At 44.1% G+C, this 19,188-nt stretch overlaps 1 protein-coding gene across 3 annotated transcripts in view; it reads left to right on the top strand.

Moving 5' to 3' along the window:
- Positions 1–17,960, top strand: part of TAF3 (TATA-box binding protein associated factor 3) — a 184,824-nt gene extending 166,864 nt beyond the window's left edge. For all 3 annotated transcript variants that reach the window (XM_086714997.1, XM_086714998.1, XM_086714999.1), the window contains exons 5-7: positions 12,480–12,735; positions 16,180–16,286; positions 17,134–17,960. In XM_086714997.1, coding sequence (XP_086571123.1) covers positions 12,480–12,735; positions 16,180–16,286; positions 17,134–17,248 — 478 coding nt within the window. In that variant the 3' untranslated portion in view covers positions 17,249–17,960. The remainder of the gene's footprint in view (positions 1–12,479; positions 12,736–16,179; positions 16,287–17,133) is intronic.
- Positions 17,961–19,188: the final 1,228 nt, after the last annotated feature.

Genomic DNA, 19,188 nt, shown 5'->3' with positions numbered 1-19,188 from the left:
CTCACTCATGCTCTGTCTCTATCAAAAATGAATAAACGTTAAAAAAAAAAAAATTCAAAGTCCCAGCAACATTTTAGATGTGTGTATTATGGCAAGTGCTTTTAACTTAAATTTATTATACAAGTTACATATGATGATTATACATAAACCAAAACAATAAAAAACACCTACCACTGTAATGTACACCCGAAACTGATATAACACTGTATGTTAACTATACTGGAATTAAAATTTTAAAGACACAAAAAAGAGAAAAGAACCACATATAATCCCACCATTCAGAGCCAATTTCAGGACATTTTAGGGTGTAGTCTTTTAACTTTTTTCTTTTTTTTTTTTTTTAATTTATATATGAAATTTATTGTCAAATTGGTTTCCATACAACACCCAGTGCTCATCCCAAAAGGTGCCCTCTTCAGTACCCATCACCCACCCTCTCCTCCCTCCCACCCCCCATCAACCCTTAGTTTGTTCTCAGTTCTCAACAGTCTCTTATGCTTTGGCTGTCTCCCATTCTAACCTCTTTTTTTTTTTTTTGTTCCCCTCCCCCATGGGTTTCTCTTAAGTTTCTCAGGATCCACATAAGAGTGAAACCATATGGTATCTGTCTTTCTCTGTATGGCTTATTTCACTTAGCATCACACTCTCCAGTTCCATCCACGTTGCTACAAAAGGCCATATTTCATTTTTTCTCATTGCCACGTAGTACTCCATTGTGTATATAAACCACAATTTCTTTATCCATTCATCAGTTGATGGACATTTAGGCTCTTTCCATAATTTGGCTATTGTTGAGAGTGCTGCTATGAACATTGGGGTACAAATGCCCCTATGCATCAGTACTCCTGTGTCCCTTGGATAAATTCCTAGCAGTGCTATTGCTGGGTCATAGGGTAGGTCTATTTTTAATTTTCTGAGGAATCTCCACACTGCTTTCCAGAGCGGCTGCACCAATTTGCATTCCCACCAACAGTGCAAGAGGGTTCCCATTTCTCCACATCCTCTCCAGCATCTATAGTCTCCTGATTTGTTCATTTTGGCCACTCTGACTGGCGTGAGGTGATATCTGAGTGTGGTTTTGATTTGTATTTCCCTGATAAGGAGCGACGCTGAACATCTTTTCATGTGCCTGTTGGCCATCCGGATGTCTTCTTTAGAGAAGTGTCTATTCATGTTTTCTGCCCATTTCTTCACTGGGTTATTTGCTTTTCAGGTGTGGAGTTTGGTGAGCTCTTTATAGATTTTGGATACTAGCCCTTTGTCCGATATGTCATTTGCAAATATCTTTTCCCATTCCGTTGGTTGCCTTTTAGTTTTGTTGGTTGTTTCCTTTGCTGTGCAGAAGCTTTTTATCTTCATAAGGTCCCAGTAATTCACTTTTGCTTTTAATTCCCTTGCCTTTGGGGATGTGTCGAGGAAGAGATTGCTACGGCTGAGGTCAGAGAGGTCTTTTCCTGCTTTCTCCTCTAAGGTTTTGATGGTTTCCTGTCTCACATTCAGGTCCTTTATCCATTTTGAGTTTATTTTTGTGAATGGTGTGAGAAAGTGGTCTAGTTTCAACCTTCTGCATGTTGCTGTCCAGTTCTCCCAGCACCATTTGTTAAAGAGACTGTCTTTTTTCCATTGGATGTTCTTTCCTGCTTTGTCAAAGATGAGTTGGCCATACGTTTGTGGGTCTAGTTCTGGGGTTTCTATTCTATTCCATTGGTTATGTGTCTGTTTTTGTGCCATTAACTTTTTTCTAAGTGCACACTCATACATTCTTATTTGCCTTTTCTTACAAAAATTAGATTCTATTAATTTTTCCAAAATTCCATAATGGGGGGGATAAACATATCATTTATGTGAGTGTGTATTATTATCTCTTCAGGTAACAGCATGATATTTTTGTTCATCTTCATTTGTTTAACTGATCCCTATGTTGAGGTATTTGAAATTACAGTCATTGTAGTTTTCAGGATTTTTTGCAATCACAAACACTGCTAGATTTTTGCATAGATTTCTAGACCTGGAATTGCTGGCCAAGACTAGTACATTGTTAGAAAAAGGACCCCTTGTAATGTGTACAGAGTAACCAGAGAAAGCTTAGCAAATAACACGTATTTTCCTTGGTGGTATATATCAGTCTTCAGTCTCACACCACAGATGTCTATGCCCAACAATCTGGGATTGTCTCTTCATAAACCCTCTCAAGGGGCACCTGGGTAGCTCAGTCTGTTGAGCGTCCAACTTCGGCTCAGGTCATAGTCTCACCGTTCGTGAGTTTGAGCCCCACATCAGCCTCGCTGCTCTCAGCCTATCAGCACAGGCCCCGCTTCTGGAACCTGTCCTCTGTCCCCTTCTCTCTCTGCCCCTCTCCTGCTTGCACTCTCCCCAAAATAAATAAATATTTTTAAAAATTGTATTGGTAGCTACAATAGTAGCCAGTGACTTCAAATTTGATAGACCGATACAGATTCCCAAAACGTGCTAAGTTTTACCAAACTTTATTTATGCCCATTTTAGACCTATGGCAACAAGAGATTTGCTAAAAGGCAGGAAACCTTGCATGTCCTTGTTTAACTGGAAAAACAAGGGCAGCCACTTTTTCTCAATTCCTAATCAGTTAAATCACATTAAGTTTTAAATATTTTGAAATCAAACAATCTCAAGAACACACTCTGGGGCAGATTTGTCATCATTGGGTACACAGATGGATAAAATTAGCAGTATATTTCAAAATATAAGCAAATTTCACATGGAAGTAAAACAGTGGAACCTCGACATAAAGCAGTTGGAGAAACCATTAAAACTAGCAGAATACTAAAAGAAAAAACAAACAACATGAAAGATGTTTCTCTAATTTTAGACTGACAGTTGTTCCAGTTAAGATGGATTGATACCAGGAATATTCTCGGAACACCGATAATCTCTGGGGCAGTCGTGGATGTCTGAGATACCAGCCAGCCAGCCAGAAGTGAAGTCGATACCACACATCCTAAAGACTGTGATTCCCTGGATCAGTGGGAAATCAGAGTAGGACATTGGCTTACCACACTTTTGTGGTTCCCCAATATCCAAAGAGAGTGGAGCAAGCCTACAGGCCACAGAAAGCCCCCTTAGGGTGGAAGGAAGACATGTTGCTAAGGGTGTGTTGGTGGAATGGAATGAAAATACTTTGTCACCCTTAGACCTATGGCTGTACCTATGGTACAGGTACCTGTACAGGTACTCGGACCAGGACAGTATGCTCTGAGCCAAGCCTCAGCCTAACCTATTGGAGTCAAAAGAGGGAAAAAGGATACAACTTGATGGGATGTGTACAACTGGGACAGGTCATGGATGTGACGATGGAAGGAAATAATATTATTTGAGGTCAGAGAAGATAAAGAAACTACTAAAATAACCAGAGACGTGTTTCACATTGAACTTCTAAAAATTAATCTAATAAGTACAAGTCATACATTAAAAAAGTGAAGACAATAAAGGAACACTTGGAAATGGAGAGTAACAAGATAAATTTGCAGGAATTGAAAAGAGAACAAAGACTTGCCTTCTCAAAAATGACAGCCTTGATTTGGACATTGTGGCAAGCCAACATGTGTCTGATTGTGTTATGCAAGCTAGTACTTCTGGGCGCCTTCTCCAAATGATCTTTACTTGGAAACATAATTTTCAAGGAGGTTAAACCAACCTGCTTAAGAAGTTTACCTGTTGCTCATTTGGCGATTGGATGTGATGGCCCTGTTAAAGATTTCTTTGTTAGGTTTATGTTGATCGTAATATAGGGATATAGTTGCTCAAACTTGTCATTAAAGAATGGTGTGTAAGAATGTGCCTCAAAGGAACGATACAAAATACGGTTGAGTGTAACTAAGAATTGCAGAGTGCACTCATATTTCTGTGGACTTGAATTTGAACAGTGCATTACACCCTAATATTGATTAGTGTGAGTGATTTGAAAGCACAGGGTGGATTGCTGTGTGTCAGTTTCCTATGATTTCAGACCTACTCGTTCGTGCCAAAGACAAGATGTTTTTAGTAGTAAAGTTGCTTTGATATTAAAAAAAATAATAAAATAGGTGGGCCTGGGTGGCTCAGTCGGTTAAGCGTCCGACTTCAGCTCAGGACATGACCTCTCGGTTTGTGAGTTCGAGGCCCGCGTCGGGCTCTGTGCTGACAGCCTGGATGGAGCCTGCTTCCGATTCTGTGTCTCCCTCTCTCTCTGCCTCTCCCCGACTTGTGCTGTGTGTGTCTCTCTCTCTCTCTGTCTATCTCTCTCGCTCAAAAATAAATAAACATTAAAAAAATAAAGACAAGTACGTTTTTCAGGTTTTGGTAATCATTCAGAAGTGCTATACCGGGGCGCCTGGGTGGCGCAGTCGGTTAAGCGTCCGACTTCAGCCAGGTCACGATCTCGCGGTCCGCGAGTTCGAGCCCCGCGTCGGGCTCTGGGCTGATGGCTCGGAGCCTGGAGCCTGTTTCCGATTCTGTGTCTCCCTCTCTCTCTGCCCCTCCCCCGTTCATGCTCTGTCTCTCTCTGTCCCAAAAATAAATAAACGTTGAAAAAAAAATTAAATAAAAACTCTTTAAAAAAAAAAAAAAAAGTGCTATACCAACCATCCCTCCCATTGGCCCATCCTAACATCTTTGTAAACTGTACTAAGAAAGCTATTTTATTGTTGTTTTCATGTCCATGTCTTTGATTACCATGAATATAGAACTCTTTTTTTTCTTCCCCCTGTTGGCGGCTTTTGTTTCTTTCACTCTGTATCTGCTGCTTGTGTCCTTTGCTCACGTTTTAGTACGAATTTAGTCTTTTTGGTTTTGATTTGACAGAACTCTTTATTTAACAGGAACTGAACGCTTTATCGCGTATGTGGCAAATAACTGTCCGTCATCTTGTCTTTTGCCTTTGCTTACGATATTTTACAGTGTTGGCACAATCAAATCTGTTTCCTTTCATGGTTTCTGCTTCTAAGGAGATGCCGAGAAAATCATCCTCTCCTCCCGGATTAAAAACACGTGTTTTCTTATTTGTCGGAGTATGTTAACGGTTTTACATTTTCTTTTACCAAATATTTAATCCCTTTAGAATTTACGGTTTGCGATATACCCTATAATTTGAGTTTTCTTTTTTCCAAATTAACTGCACTGTCTTACAACTCAAGCACAGTTGCTTCTCAATTCTGTTTGATCATTGTCTGTTGGAGCACATGAATATCTAAAAATCATTTTAGGTAATAGGTTCGGTTGTCATCTCCAGCAAACATTTTCCACTAGAACAGCTAATGGTAAAGTTGACACAAAGCGATAAAAGGAACAGAGCCTTTGCAGATCATTTTCTAAATCCCCCCACGTCATTCCCACGAACAGGTAGGAGATAGGAAAAGTCTTTCCCTCCAGTAGCCTCTTCTTGTTGATAGCTTAGGTTTCGGTCGTATTTCTGCATCTGGTCATCACAGATCTCAAAGCTGTTTCTTCTTGCTTTTTCTCCCCCCGCCCCCGTCCGCCAACTCTGGGAACCCACCACCTCAGGTACCTGGGTTCTCCCCCCACGCTCCTGACCTGTCTGTCATACCTTCGCTTGCTCTCCTCTCTTCACGACACCCCATGTTTTCCTTCCCTGTCCTACATCCCTCTTTCTTCCCACATCATAGTGCATATGACTATGCAATCTTTCCCTATAATTTTATTGGGTAGAAAACTTTCCTATTTCCTAAATGTATCATTTCTTCTAGGAAATCACTACTTGCAGGACCAGCTTGTATTTGTTAGGTGTTAACATGTTAGGTGCTGAGGATACGGAAGTAAAAAGGCTTTTCATGCCTTTGAGGAATTACCGTAGCCAAGGTAACAGATATGGGTACAGACCATTCAAATTATTCTTTGGCCTTATGGGAATTGTTTGGTCAGGTTTTTTTAGTGGGTCCTTGAAAAGAATGAGTTGTCTGTATTTGTCGAACATAGAGGTTTTTTTTAATGTCCATTGGGTCAGTTTTGTTATTTTTGTTATTTGCTTCAAAACTTACAATAACTATACCTTTCCTGGCTTTTGACTGCCTGCTCTGTCAGTTCCAGAGAGACAGATACACTAAATCCCCAGTTATACCTGTGGCTTTGTCTGTTTCTTACAGGTCTGTCAGTTTTGCTTTATGTATTTTGAGGATGTGTTTTGGGGCGCATTCAAATTTTAGATTATTATCTCGTCCTGGCACGTCGGACCCTTTTATCGTTATGAAGAAACCTTCATTACCGCTGGTAGTTCTCGCCTCACGGTCTGTTTTGTTTGCGGTCACATTTCCTTGTGTCCATATGCTTCTTTTGCTGGCCGCTTCCCTCAGCCTTTCCACTGCTCCGTTGTTAGATGTGTTTCTGACAAATAATACAGTGTTAGGTTTCGCTGTCTTACTCAATCTGGCAAGTAAATTGTTTAGACCATTTATATGATATAATTATGGATCTTTTGAGTTATAACCCACCTTATTTTGGGTTTTCTATTTGTCTTTCTGTTCTCTGTTTCTCCCTTTCTTATTTATTTTAACATTCCATTTTTCAGGGCACCCGGGTGGCTCAGTCGATTAAGCGTCCAATTCTTGATTTCTGCCCAGGTCACGATCTTACAGTTCATGAGTTCAAGCCCCACATCAGGCTCTGTGCTGACAGTGCAGAGCCTGCTTGGGATTCTCTGTCTCGCTCTCTCTGCCCCTTCCTCCCCTTCCCTTCCTCTCTCGCAATAAATAAATAAACTTAAAAAAAAAAAAAAAAAAAAAAACAACATGCCATTTTTCTTCATACTAGTTTAGAAATTAAACATTTACTTTATTCCTAATCTTTCCATGATTACCCTAGAAATTACTACATTTTAAATGTAATACCTTTGCACCTCCTTCCAGATAATAGAAGTACCTTAGAATACTTTAGCTCAGGCACCTGGGTGGCTCAGTCAGTTGGGCATCTGATTTCAGCTCAGGTCATCTCACGGTCTGTGAGTTCGAGCCCTGCGTCGGGCTCTGTGCCGACAGCTCAGAGCCTGGAGCCTGCTTCGGATTCTGTGTCTCCCTCTCTCTCTGTTCCTCCCCCACTCATGCTCTGTCTCTCTCTCTCTCTCAAAAATAAACACTAAAAAAAAATTTTTTTTTAATTAAAAAAGAAAAAGAACAGAGATGCTCAGAGTGGTGCATAGGCCTTGGAACATAGTAGTTTATGTGTTGCAATAGATAGTGATGAAATAGGAAGCACTCATAAAATACTTCCTGTCCTTACTAAAACATGACAGGTGTCTTGAGGAAAAGTATTTGTGTGATTATTTAAGTTGCAAGGTGAACTAGCAGCTTTCCTCACAAAATACTATTTCTACTTGAAAGAGCCACTTACAAACTGCGCTTACTCACATTTGGATATTTGGCCAACATTTCATCAAAAATGAATAAAGGAAGCCTGTCACCACAAGGAAAATCCTCAGGGGAGAATATTTGTTGTAAATGACAAAGTAGAAGCTTTTAAGTAAAAATTCGAATCTTGGAAAACATATTACAAGTTGATGGCTCGTCAGTACTCTAAGAAATTTGTGATGAGATGACGGTAACACCACCAAATGTGATATTTTAATATTGTACAATGAAATGTGTAAATATTCGGAAGAGCTGCATAATTCAGTGAACCGATGTTACAAACTAATGCATGATGTTATAAAATCATGGATGGGGGGGCGCCTGGGTGGCTCAGTCGGTTAAGCGTCCGACTTCAGCTCAGGTCACGATCTCGCGGTCTGTGAGTTCGAGCCCCGCGTCAGGCTCTGGGCTGATGGCTCAGAGCCTGGAGCCTGCTTCCGATTCTGTGTCTCCCTCTCTCTCTGCCCCTCCCCCATTCATGCTCTGTCTCTTTTTGTCCCCAAAATAAGTAAACATTTAAAAAAAAAATTAATAAAAAAAAAAATCATGGGTGGGTAAAATAACTATTCAGAGCGTTAGCACATCAATGAGTGTGATACGGTTTCAGATCACACATTGTGACTAACTTAAGAAGCTGTCACTTGTTGCATTTTTGGTGCAGTATCGAAGAATGTACACAATCATCTGAAAAGGCCATGAAAACACTCCTCCCCCCGCAATTACATGTGCACACACTAAGGTGATCTGCAAAAAATACAAAGGTAGTGTTAGTCTTCTCACAAAAATTTTAAAAAGAAAGAAAACGTTACCTGATAACATGTAATGCGTTTATTATTCTTCCTTTTCAATGAATTACTAAAATAATTATTTTTTAATTTCTCAGTTTCGATTTTTAATGTGGCAAATATTGACAGATACAATGCACGTGAACAAAAGTTCTTTGAGTTTTTCAGCGGTTTTTAAGAACGTAGAGTGGTCTCTAAGACCAAAAACTTTGGGAATTGCTACTTCAAAATTTCTTTTAGTAAAGGTCCGCTGTGGGCAAGTCCTTAGATCTTGCTTTCTGGAAAATGTCTTTATTTCATCCTTATTCTTGAAAGATGTTTCCAAAGACAAAATGCATTGTTCTTCAACACCTCCAAGATGTTCTTCCACTGTTTTCCAGCTTCATCATTGCTGTGGAGAAGTCAGCTGCCATCTGTCTCTGAAAGTCACTCATTCCCCCTGCCCCCCCCCCCCCCCGCCACCCCTCGCCGCTTTTCGGACTTTTCTCTTTATCTATGATGTTTCATTGTTTCACTGTGATATGTCTAGGTGCAGATTTCTTTATCTCGCCTGGGATTTGTTGGGTTTCTTAAGTCTGTGGATTCGTGTCTGCCATCACGTCTGTGAACGTCCTCAGATAGTCTTATTAACATTTTGTCTCTGCCCCATTCTTTCTCTAGAATTATGATTAAATGTGTAGTAATTATGAGATATGTAGTAATTTATTCTGTTCTCTCTTTGCCCCTCTAAGCTACATTTTAGATTATTATTCTTCTGTCTTATTATTCAGCTTACAGTTCTCTCATTCTGCTGAGAATAAATTTGAGTCCATTTGTTGTATTTTTCATTTCTAGGTCAGTTTGTTTCTTTCAAATCTGCTAGATGACTCTTTATAACCTTCTATTACCTGCAGAAATGTCATGCTTTGCCTTTTCTTTTTTTAATGTTTATTTATTTTTGAGAGAGAGAGAGAGAGAGTGTGTGAGTGGGGGAGACACAGAGAGGGGGAGAGAATCCCAAGCAGGCGCCACACTCATCATGGATCCCAGTGTGGGGCTCAGTCCCACGAACGTGAGATCATGACCTGAGCCGAAAACAAGAGTTGGACGATTCACGGACTGAGCCACCCAGGTGCCCCTAGTTTTATTTTTTCAAGATTTTATTTTTATGTAATTTCTACCTCCGACATGGAACTCAGACTCACAACCCCAAGATCAAGAGTCACACACTCCACTGACTGAGCCAGCCAGGCATCCCTGCCTTTCGTTTTTTAAAACAGTGTAAGCAGAGTTGTTTTATAATTAATAATTCTAGTCTCTGTAATCTTCTGGTTCTCCCTGATGCTACCGTGGCTCCTCGTATGTTTGGTTTTCTTTAAGATTATGTGCTGCTTTGTTTCCTAATACTTCTCTGCATTAATAATGTAAGGCCTACGTTTTAAGTTACCTCATCTCAAGATGATTAGTGCTGGGTACCTGGGCACATTGCAAACCCAAAGTACCTTAAATGTAGCATCCTGGACCACAGACCTAAAAAATCACGAGGCTTTGATTAATTCTTAATCAGTCTAGTGGCCTCTTGGGAGTTTGTAATGTGGGGAGGGAGTTCTGTCAGACTTTCTACGTTGGCAGGCCCCAGGCTTTGAAACCTGTCCTCCTTATCAAAACCAAAGATCAGATTTCCCTCATGCATAGGTGCCCTCAGGCTGACACATCTATGTTCTGCTTAACCTCTCTGGTTCCTGCTTTTCCTTTAGTTTTGGTCCCAGCACCTAGATTTCAAACCATTATGGGAAACTACCTCCAGAAACAGCGTGTAAAACGTTAGTCTAGCCATAAGAATACGAAGTGCTTGCACATGAGGATATAAATGCCTTAGCAATAACTTTGAACCTTACGTATTAGGCAGCACACGCCCAGCAAGCGGTGAGAGAGACAGTGTTGTGTAGTTGTTAAGTTCACACGCTCTGAAATCAGACCGCCCGCATTTAAATTCTGGCTCCGTCTCAGGGTGCCTGGGTCGGTCGGCTGGGCGTCCGACTTCAGCTCGGGTCATGATCTCACAGCTTGTGCGTTCGAGCCCCAAGTCGGGCTCTGTGCCGACAGCTTCGGATTCTGTGTCTCCCTCTCTCTCTGCCCCCCTCCTCCCTGCCCCTGCTCTGTCTCTCAAAACTGAATAAACATTTAAAAATTTTTTTAAATTCTGGCTCCGTCTCCTAGCAGTCTGTGAATTTGTACAGGATACTTCATCTCTCTGTGCCCTGCTTTGCGAAAGGACAGTCGTAGGTGTGTTTATCTCATGGGCTGACGTGAGGATCAAGGGAGTAAGGCACGTGAGTATTTAGCACAGTGCCCACCGTGCCGTTGGCTTTCAAGTGCTTAGAACATGCAGTACTTAGTAGGACTCCGGTCAGTATGCACTATGAATTGTGTTAAGTGTTACTGAGCATCTTCTCCACCAACAGCCTATGTTACATTTTCTTGGTTTTTGGCTACATTCGAGTCAGCAAGACAGTCATCCTCGTAACTCAAATGGAAAACAGCATTAATTATTCGTTTACATGGCGAAATTTTTAAGATAGTTTAACGTTTTACAAGCTTCTAATCAGAATAGCAAAGAATCGATGCTTCATAGTGGAGTGCTTTGTCAACCAAGACTCTAAGAAGGTAGAAAAGCATACAGGCCTGGTAATGGCGATGTGGGGTTGTCATGAGCAACAGCCGTGCATATAATGCTGGCGTTCACACTCTACATTTGATGGTGTTTGACACGTTTCTCTGAAATTCAGGTTCTCACTGTGACCCTCAGAGGCAGCCGTCTATTTCCACAGTGTTGATCAGCAAAGCAGGGCTTGGAAAGGTTAGTGTCGGATAGTAGAAAGAGGAGATAGGTTGGTGCGGTCATTTTAAGGAACAGCTTGGGATTCCTGGTGAAGGTGAGAACGTGCATGCCCTGTGACCCAGCAACTTCATTCCTGGGAAGATAGCCTGGGGAAGTTCTGGAACGCGTCCCAAGTTAACATGTAACATTTATGGGATAGTATGTTTTAGCCTCAGTAAGGGAATGGGCACAAACCCTTTGGCTTTATTCATAACCATGGTACAGCACTCCAAGTAAAATGAAAAATACAGATCTATGTGTATCAGTGTGGATGAATCAAGGGACATAAAACTAAGTGGGACACTGGCAGGTAAGTTCTGGAGACCTAATGCAAAGAGATTATAGTCAACAGTGCCATATTAGAAGCTTCCAAGTGGCTGAGAGTAGATCCGAAATGTTCTAAACACAAAGACAAATAATTATGTGACATGACAAAGGTATTAGCTGATTATGAGCTACAGTAATCAGTGTAACATATAAATGTACCAAACCAACACTCCGTATACCTCAAACTAACACAAGGTTATATGTCCGTTATATCTCAATTAAAAAAAAAAAAAAGGAAAACTAGTTGCAAAGGATAAATATGGTGTCATATTGTGTATATAGTCAAAGAGCATAAAACAGGAGCGCAGTTTATATTGTTTGTGGGCATCTACAAAAAGCAGAGATACAAAAAGGTACCTGCCAGCTTGAGGACAGCGGTTACCTCCGGAGGAGGGAGATCTAAGCAAATGTGGCCAAGGACCGATGTCCAGTTAGCTCTGTTTCCTAAGCTGTGATACTGGTTTTCTCTCTGCTTGAAATTATATATAACTTTTTTTTTTTCAAATAAGGAAACGTTTTTTAAAAAATGAAAGAGTTTTGGAATCCAATAGACCTTGGTTCAAAGCCTGCCACCCATTTGCCCCATTCCTTCCTCTCTCCAGTCCCGTGTCCTCATCTGTGAAATGGGATCACGGTAACTTGGTTTGAGGACCGGTGGAGGTGACACGCGTACAGTGTCCAGGATCATACCTACCTTCGTACAGGTGCTCGGGCACCGCGTCCTCGAGTGCCTTCCCCCCGCTCACGCGGCCAGCCTGGGGCCGACCGAGGCTCCGAGCTCGTATGTCCGGGCTGGAGTCCCTGCCGGTGAGTCCTGGGCACGCACGTGTTCCGGGAGGGGCCGCACCTCCCCGCCCGGCTCCGCCAGCTGCAAGGACGCAGGAAGGGAGCCCGGCCGGCCTTGCCCACCCCCGGGAGCACCCCTCACTCCCGCCACGGACCCTTCTCCCCCCCCCCCCCCCCCCCCCCCCCCCCCCGGCCTGACTCTGACCAAGTCCGGTGGGGCCCCGGATGCTCGCTCGGAAGAGAGTTTTGCTCCTAGAAGAAGAAAGTTACTCTGTGATAACGTTTTAAATGCCTGGTGTGAGCGCGCTAGCCTGTCGTGACTTCTCCCTTTCTGTCTCTCGTTGACAGTGTCATCAGCAAAGTGGTCCCGGCGCCCGAAGCCAAGCCAGCCCCTTCTCTGAGCAGACCCAAGACCCCGCCGCCCGCAGCCGCCCCGGCCCCCGCGCCCGTGCACGTGGCCCCCGCCCCGGTGCCTTCGCCGCTCCTCCCGCCGTCGGCCGCGGCCCCCGCCCTGATGCCCGCCCCGGCCCCCGCCGTCTCTGGCGCCGGATCGTCCAAGGCCCCGGTCCGGAGCGTGGTGACGGAGACCGTGAGCACTTACGTGGTACGCTGCCCTTTGCGTGTGCACGCTTGCAGGGAGGGGGGGCCCAGGAGCGCACTCTTCCCCCGCGACGGGGCTTCCCGCCGCCCCGCGGGTCGTGTGTGTCACTCCCCGATGTCGGACGCGGCCCTTGAGGCCTGGAAAGGCATTTCCATTGCACATGCAAGCCTTGGGCTGAAGGGCATGAAGGTACTGACGTACTTAGTCTCCCCAGACGTCACGGCATCGCTTGCCATTCCTTTGTGCCGTTTCTTACCGCCCAGCGTCCGCGTCTAAGTATCGAGATGAACAGTGATTCAGCCCCACGTTGGAGTTCTCCATCCGGCGGTGAAATTGCTCACAGACGCGTATAATTTACATAACGTACACGGATCCTCAGGGCCCGCCGCCGGCCCCAGGTAGCCGCACGGCTGACAGTGCTTGGTGGGCGGAGGCCCAGAGTATGCCAGGCTTGCGCGTTAAATGGAAATGAACTTCCGGACACAGCTTCCTGGGTGTCCAGGCGTGTCCTCGAATGAGTTCCCGTCGCTGTCCTGGGACTGTTTCCAGCTGTTTTCCCCGTACCTAATAGCGTCAGGTCCCACTCTAAAGCCTGAAGTCAATCTCGTAGTGAAGGAGTGTCTTTATAAACACGTCCTTTGGGCACCGTGGAGTGACATACACACGACAGAGGGATTTGAGGCACTTACAGGTGCACGGGGTCCCGGTGCGGATCTGACCACCAAATACGCAGACTGGGATCTGTCCGCTTACTGATGGCCCAGATCCGTCTGAATAGATGTGATTGGCCAGTAGGACTCGTGGTGTTTGCTACACATCGGGTAAATATTATCTTTCTTGAAGGTGTTTTAGGAGGAAATTTCAAAAAATAGTTTAGGCACTATAATGATAGAAAGGATGAGAAGGAAATCCCAAAGGTATTGAGAGACGACATAAAGATGTGAAAAATTAACAGAAAAATACTAAGTTGGCAACTCAAGACAAAAATAGAAGATGTGATAAAAATCTGTGGTCATCAAATTGGCCCATTCTAGAGGCACCCAGGTGGCTCAGTTAAGCATCCGGTACAGATTGATTTCGGCTCAGGTCCTGACCTCGCAGTTTGTGAGTTCGAGCCCCACATCGGGATCCATGCTGACAACCCAGAGCCTGCCAGGGATTCTGTCTCTCTCCCTCTTTCTCTTCCCCTCCCCCTGCTTGCTCTGTCTCTCCATCAAAATTAATTAATTAAAAAAAAAAAAATTTGACCTGGGGCACCTGGGTGGCCCAGTCAGTTGAGCCTCTGACTTCAGCTCAGGTCATGATTTCACCATATGTGAGTTTGAGCCCCACCTCAGCCTCTCTGCTGTCAGCGCAGAGCCCTCTTCGCTCTGTCCCCCTCTCCCTCGGCCCCTCCCCTGCTCATGCTTTCTCTCTCAAAAGTAAACATTTAAAAGAAATTGGGCCATTCAAGGACCAAGTTCTAGGTGTTTAACTGAGGGCACATCACCCCAAGATGGGCTGATGAGGAAAGTTTACTTAACCTCTTCGGTCTCCATTGCTTCATCTGTAATTAGGGGGTTCCAGTGAGACTAGATGATCGGTACAGGATGTTATAGCCTAGTTTCCGGTTCTCAGTGGATTTTCGGGCTTACTCCCCGGAGATGAATCTGATTGGCATGGATAACATGGAAGCAAAGCCTCTTTATCTCCTCGGTGACATTTTGTAGACAGAAGACAAAACGTGTGATCGGGAGGAAAAACATAGGCAGTAAGGGCAAAAAGGCTGATTTTGTGACTGCCTAACAGTGGGACTTTGGAACTGTCACTTTGGTTCCCCTAGCTCCAGCCCCCCATTCTTAACCTACCCAGGGCTTGTTTCAGGATGGCTGAACAAAGTCAGATGTTTGAAAGAACTCAGTACCCTGGTTGCTGTTAGTTATTAAGGATGCTCTGGCAAATTTCTCAGCAGCAACAGAGTCACGGCCTTCTAATTTCAAGAGAGGTCAACCAGCCAGCCGGGCTGGCCATGCATGGCAGCTTCAGGGCATAGGGTGCTGGACCAGGGTTAACCCCAGAGAGCTGGCACACGGTAACAGGTGGTTCTCTCCCCTCAGAGTTAGAGAGGGCTGAATCAGATGCAGCTGCCCACAGGTTTCTTTAGGAAGCTTCCGTATCACGTAGCTTGCCTTCAGTAGACTTCCAAAAATGGTGGCCTTCAAATAGCCCATCAGTGGAATGAAACGTGTTCTCCCACGACCCCCGTCGCACACCACGAAAGCCACTCTTTCTGCATTCTAGTCAGGGTACTATCTGCAAGTGTAGGCACAGACCACACCTGCAGCACAAACTCATCGAGACTATTGGCCGCGTTATTATAAACACTTTTGAAAAGTAGCTAGTAGTCGTGGCTGGGTTTTGAAGGCTCATCCTAGATTTGTTTCTTCCAAACTGGTTTTGTAACCGTGGAATTTGAGGCAGTGATATCATTAGGGATGCTTCCTATTGGGAACAGCTCAGTTAAGTAAAGCAAACTCCAGGGCACCGCACATTTATGGCAGAATAATGTTAACATGAGTAGCTCGGCCTCTCGCATCCCTCCTTTTATTTGCCCTTTAGTTGTTGTGCTTTACTGAAAATGTTATAAAGGGAATGGAAAGTTACTTAGTAACAGCTCTTTTATATCCTTGATCTTATCAGCTAGTTCAGGACAAGTGCCTGGCTAATAAGTAATAAGGTGATCCACGCACATTTGGCTGGATTCAGTAATTCCACGTCTGTGAACGTGACTGAGGAAACTGCATATACTTGAGCTCTGTAGCTTTCAAAAATATCAACTGTTACAGCCATAATGACCCTAAACGTTACCAACTTAACATGTTGACACTAGTTTTTTTAGATAAAAGTGGCCATGGGTCATACTGCTCATAGAACTGGTTATAAAAACACCTTGTTTTTGTGACTTACAAGAGAGTTTAAAACACTCATTAGAAGGGTGCCTGGGTGGCTCAGTGGCTAAAGCGTCCGACTTCTGCTCAGGTTATGATCTCCCGGTTTCTGAGTTCGAGCCCCTGGTCGGGCTCTGCACTGACAGCTCCGGGCCGGAGCCTGCTTCTAATTCTGTGTCTCCCTCTCTATCTCTGCCCCTCCCCCACTTGTACTCTGTGTCTCTCAGTCTCTCAAAAATAAATAAATGTTAAAAAAAAATTAAAATACTCATTAGAAATGCCTTCTCCTTGAGTATTTAGCAGCTCCTTTCTGCCTCCTGTGGATCCCAGGGTACTGATGATCGCGATCATGGCCTTAGCAAATTGTCAAGTCACTTTTTCTCTTTTCAGTTTAACTTGTTTATTAGGTTCACAGTGTAAAGTAATCATTCTTATGTTGCCCTCTCTTTGGTTTTTTTTCCCCCATTCCGCCTGGTTTCCCCCTCTTCCCTCCCCCCCACCCCCTACTTAAAAACCTCAGATCCGAGATGAGTGGGGGAATCAGATCTGGATCTGTCCCGGGTGCAACAAGCCGGACGACGGCAGTCCCATGATCGGCTGTGACGACTGTGACGACTGGTACCACTGGTGAGCGCTGCGGGCGGGACTCGGGCAGGCGCACGAGTGATGGGTCCCTTCCGGACCCCCTCCCGGCGCCACTGCTGTCCTGGGAGCCGCCTGAGGAGCAACAGCACAATAAGATTACGACGTCATTAGTGTTAAGTGCAGAAATCAGGAATCTCTGGACGGTTGTTCTGCAGCCTAAATTCCACATGTTTTGTTTAGCTTATATGTCCTTCTTGTTTAAAAAAAGGGGGGGGGGGGGGTAAAGGTTTCCCTTTCCTTTCTTTCCAGTAACTTTCTATAAGCTGCAGCACTTGACAGGAACATCGAGGTAACCCCTTGGCATACACGTCACAAAGCGCAGGCATGAACGGAGGCGTGTCCGCTCTTCACAGCTCCCCGCCAGCTCCCCCACAGTGGAGAAGCATCCAGAATGCGTGCAAATCACCCTCTCACCGTACAGTGTAAAGATCAGATGTAGACAGACAGAAATCCATTCGGCCACAGGACACAGGACACCCAGGAGATAAACACGGGCTGCTGCTCGGAAAAACCAGGCCGCTGGTGGCTGCGGGCAGCCCTCCTTCATTCCTGCAGCGGGGCCTCGGGGAGGGCCCCGGCCCGAGAGGGGAGGCCACAGCCTGACGGGGGAGGCCACGCGGCAGCCCTGCTCCGGGAGCTAGAGCTGTTGTGGCCTGGGCTCGGCTGAACATACTAGAGGCGTAAAAATCACTCAATTGTTTCAACTTACTTAAAAAAATTTTTTTTCAATTAAAACAGTTGCTTCAGAACATAGGGAGGCAATCTACACATAAGTGGAGTTTGGTTATCCAAACAAATGCCTTTTTCTTTCTCCTTTCCAACCACGTAGGCCCTGTGTGGGAATAATGGCCGCACCCCCGGAAGAAATGCAGTGGTTCTGCCCCAAGTGCGCCAACAAGAAGAAGGATAAGAAGCACAAGAAGCGGAAGCACCGGGCACACTGACCCGGCACGTTGACGCCGCGCGGCGCCCGCGAGCCTCGGAGGGAGGGGCCGCCGGCGTCGGGAGGCCGAGGACGCATGCGCCGGCGCCGGCTCCGCCCCGGCCAAGCGGCGTGTGACGGAGGGACGCGTGACGGGCGAGGACGGCCACGCCCCCGCTTTCTATTACCAGTGACAAGTATTACTAATAAAAAGACCGTAATCCTCCCTTTTGATTTTCTTTATTCTCTCTCCAGGGCCTTTTCATTAAGGTTATTAGACGAGAAGATAAAGTGTAAGCTGCCTCGACTGTAATTTAAGGACATCGTCCGTCTGTATACAGTTTGCGACCTCTCTCCCGCTCTAGTGAGATAATCCTAATACCAGAAAAGGAGCTCCGGACGGAGTGTTGCTAAATATTTTTGTGACGAGAATATATGAAGCTTCCCCATCCCCCCTCCCCCCGTTTTTAGTACTAACATGTAAAATGTTCAGGCTTTTGTGAAATACCTTCTATTTTTTAAGAAAAAGGTTTCTATCATGTCCCGTTTGCTTTGGCGCAGATTATTTTTGTTGACTCGCACGCATTTTCTACGTTGGTCGCATCCTAGCCGTGCCCTTCTCGAAACTGCTGGCGTTCTCCTCACCGCTCCTACACTTCATCGACTTGTATAAAACCTCCCAGACTATAGAAGATCTCCCCTGCTGTAAATAATAAATATTTATGAAGTAGTTATTTTTTAAATTTTTATCGTGTTTAATTCTGGCTTTCTCTGGAATCCACCGTGATTTCAGCCATGTCTGTAATTCCTGCTGTACATAAGCGAAGAAGGCTAGAAAACAGAGCCATAGTTCCGAGTGATCTACCTTGAGCTGGCCCCGCACCGGGCCCCCGCACGCCGTGGGCACCGGGGCCCTAGCAGTTGAAAGGAAAACAAGGCAGTTTAAATTTGTAGTCCATGATTCGAAATTGTTTTGTTATCTGTACGTCTCTTTGACTGACTTTTATTAAACGGACGTGTAGATTCCCCCGAGAGAAAACAAAAACAAAAACAAAACAAAAAACATATACTGTAGCATTTTGTGTTTATATTGTTTTATTTCTGCAAATCTGTTCATGGAGATTGTGGTTTAAGGCTGAAATGAAGTATATTATGAATTTTTTTTCTTAAAGAAAACTCATCAAATTTCAGGGTATCACAAAACTTTATTATATTCCTATACTGCCCACTATTTATTATATGTTATAGATGTCTGAGAGATAAACCAAATATTTTATTTTTAATGTAAAACATCAAATTTAACTTTATTAGCATATTTTAGCAACTTTGGAATAAATATGGACTTTTACTTGATTTTGAAATAATCCCGCTTTGGGCCAGTGTAATGGATATCTTGAATGCTAGAATATGGGCTTTGAACCTAATACAAATATATTAATAGAAATTGTGATTTTTTTTTAATGCCAAGTAAATTGCTATTAGTGTATGAATTAGTCATATTTTAAAACTTATTATGTGGTTAGAGAAATGAGGTCTTCTGCCATGAATGTTAAATTGCAAATCAGTGGAAATGGAACCGACCTTTTAAGGGCGCAGTATTTCACTGCCCTCCTTGTTCTAGAAGCCAAAATGTTTCTCTCCCTACAAGGAAACGAAGCATCCATGTTGAGATATGTGTTTTTTGTTTTATTGATTTGAGATCATCGTAAATACTTTATACAGTATTTTCACATGCACAAATATACCCATTAGTGCTTTTTGGAGAGGGATGGGGGGTGGGGAAGTGCAAAATAAAGATTATTGGCTATTTCATAGTTTGCTTTTCCATTTTCTTTATTTAGGATTTAGTTTTTGAGGCATGGTCAGTGGATCTGAAGTTGCCACGTTTAAGTGAGCCGGTCATGCTACGGAAATAAGAATGGAGGTGCCTATATATAACTTTCTCCCCAATCCTACTGTCGA

Source organism: Puma concolor, chromosome B4 (assembly GCF_028749965.1).
Source record: "Puma concolor isolate L17-30 chromosome B4, mPumCon1.1.hap2, whole genome shotgun sequence".
Lineage (NCBI taxonomy): Eukaryota > Metazoa > Chordata > Mammalia > Carnivora > Felidae > Puma > Puma concolor.
Note: the sequence above shows the minus strand (reverse complement) of the source record. Positions and strands in the feature narration are given on the sequence as shown.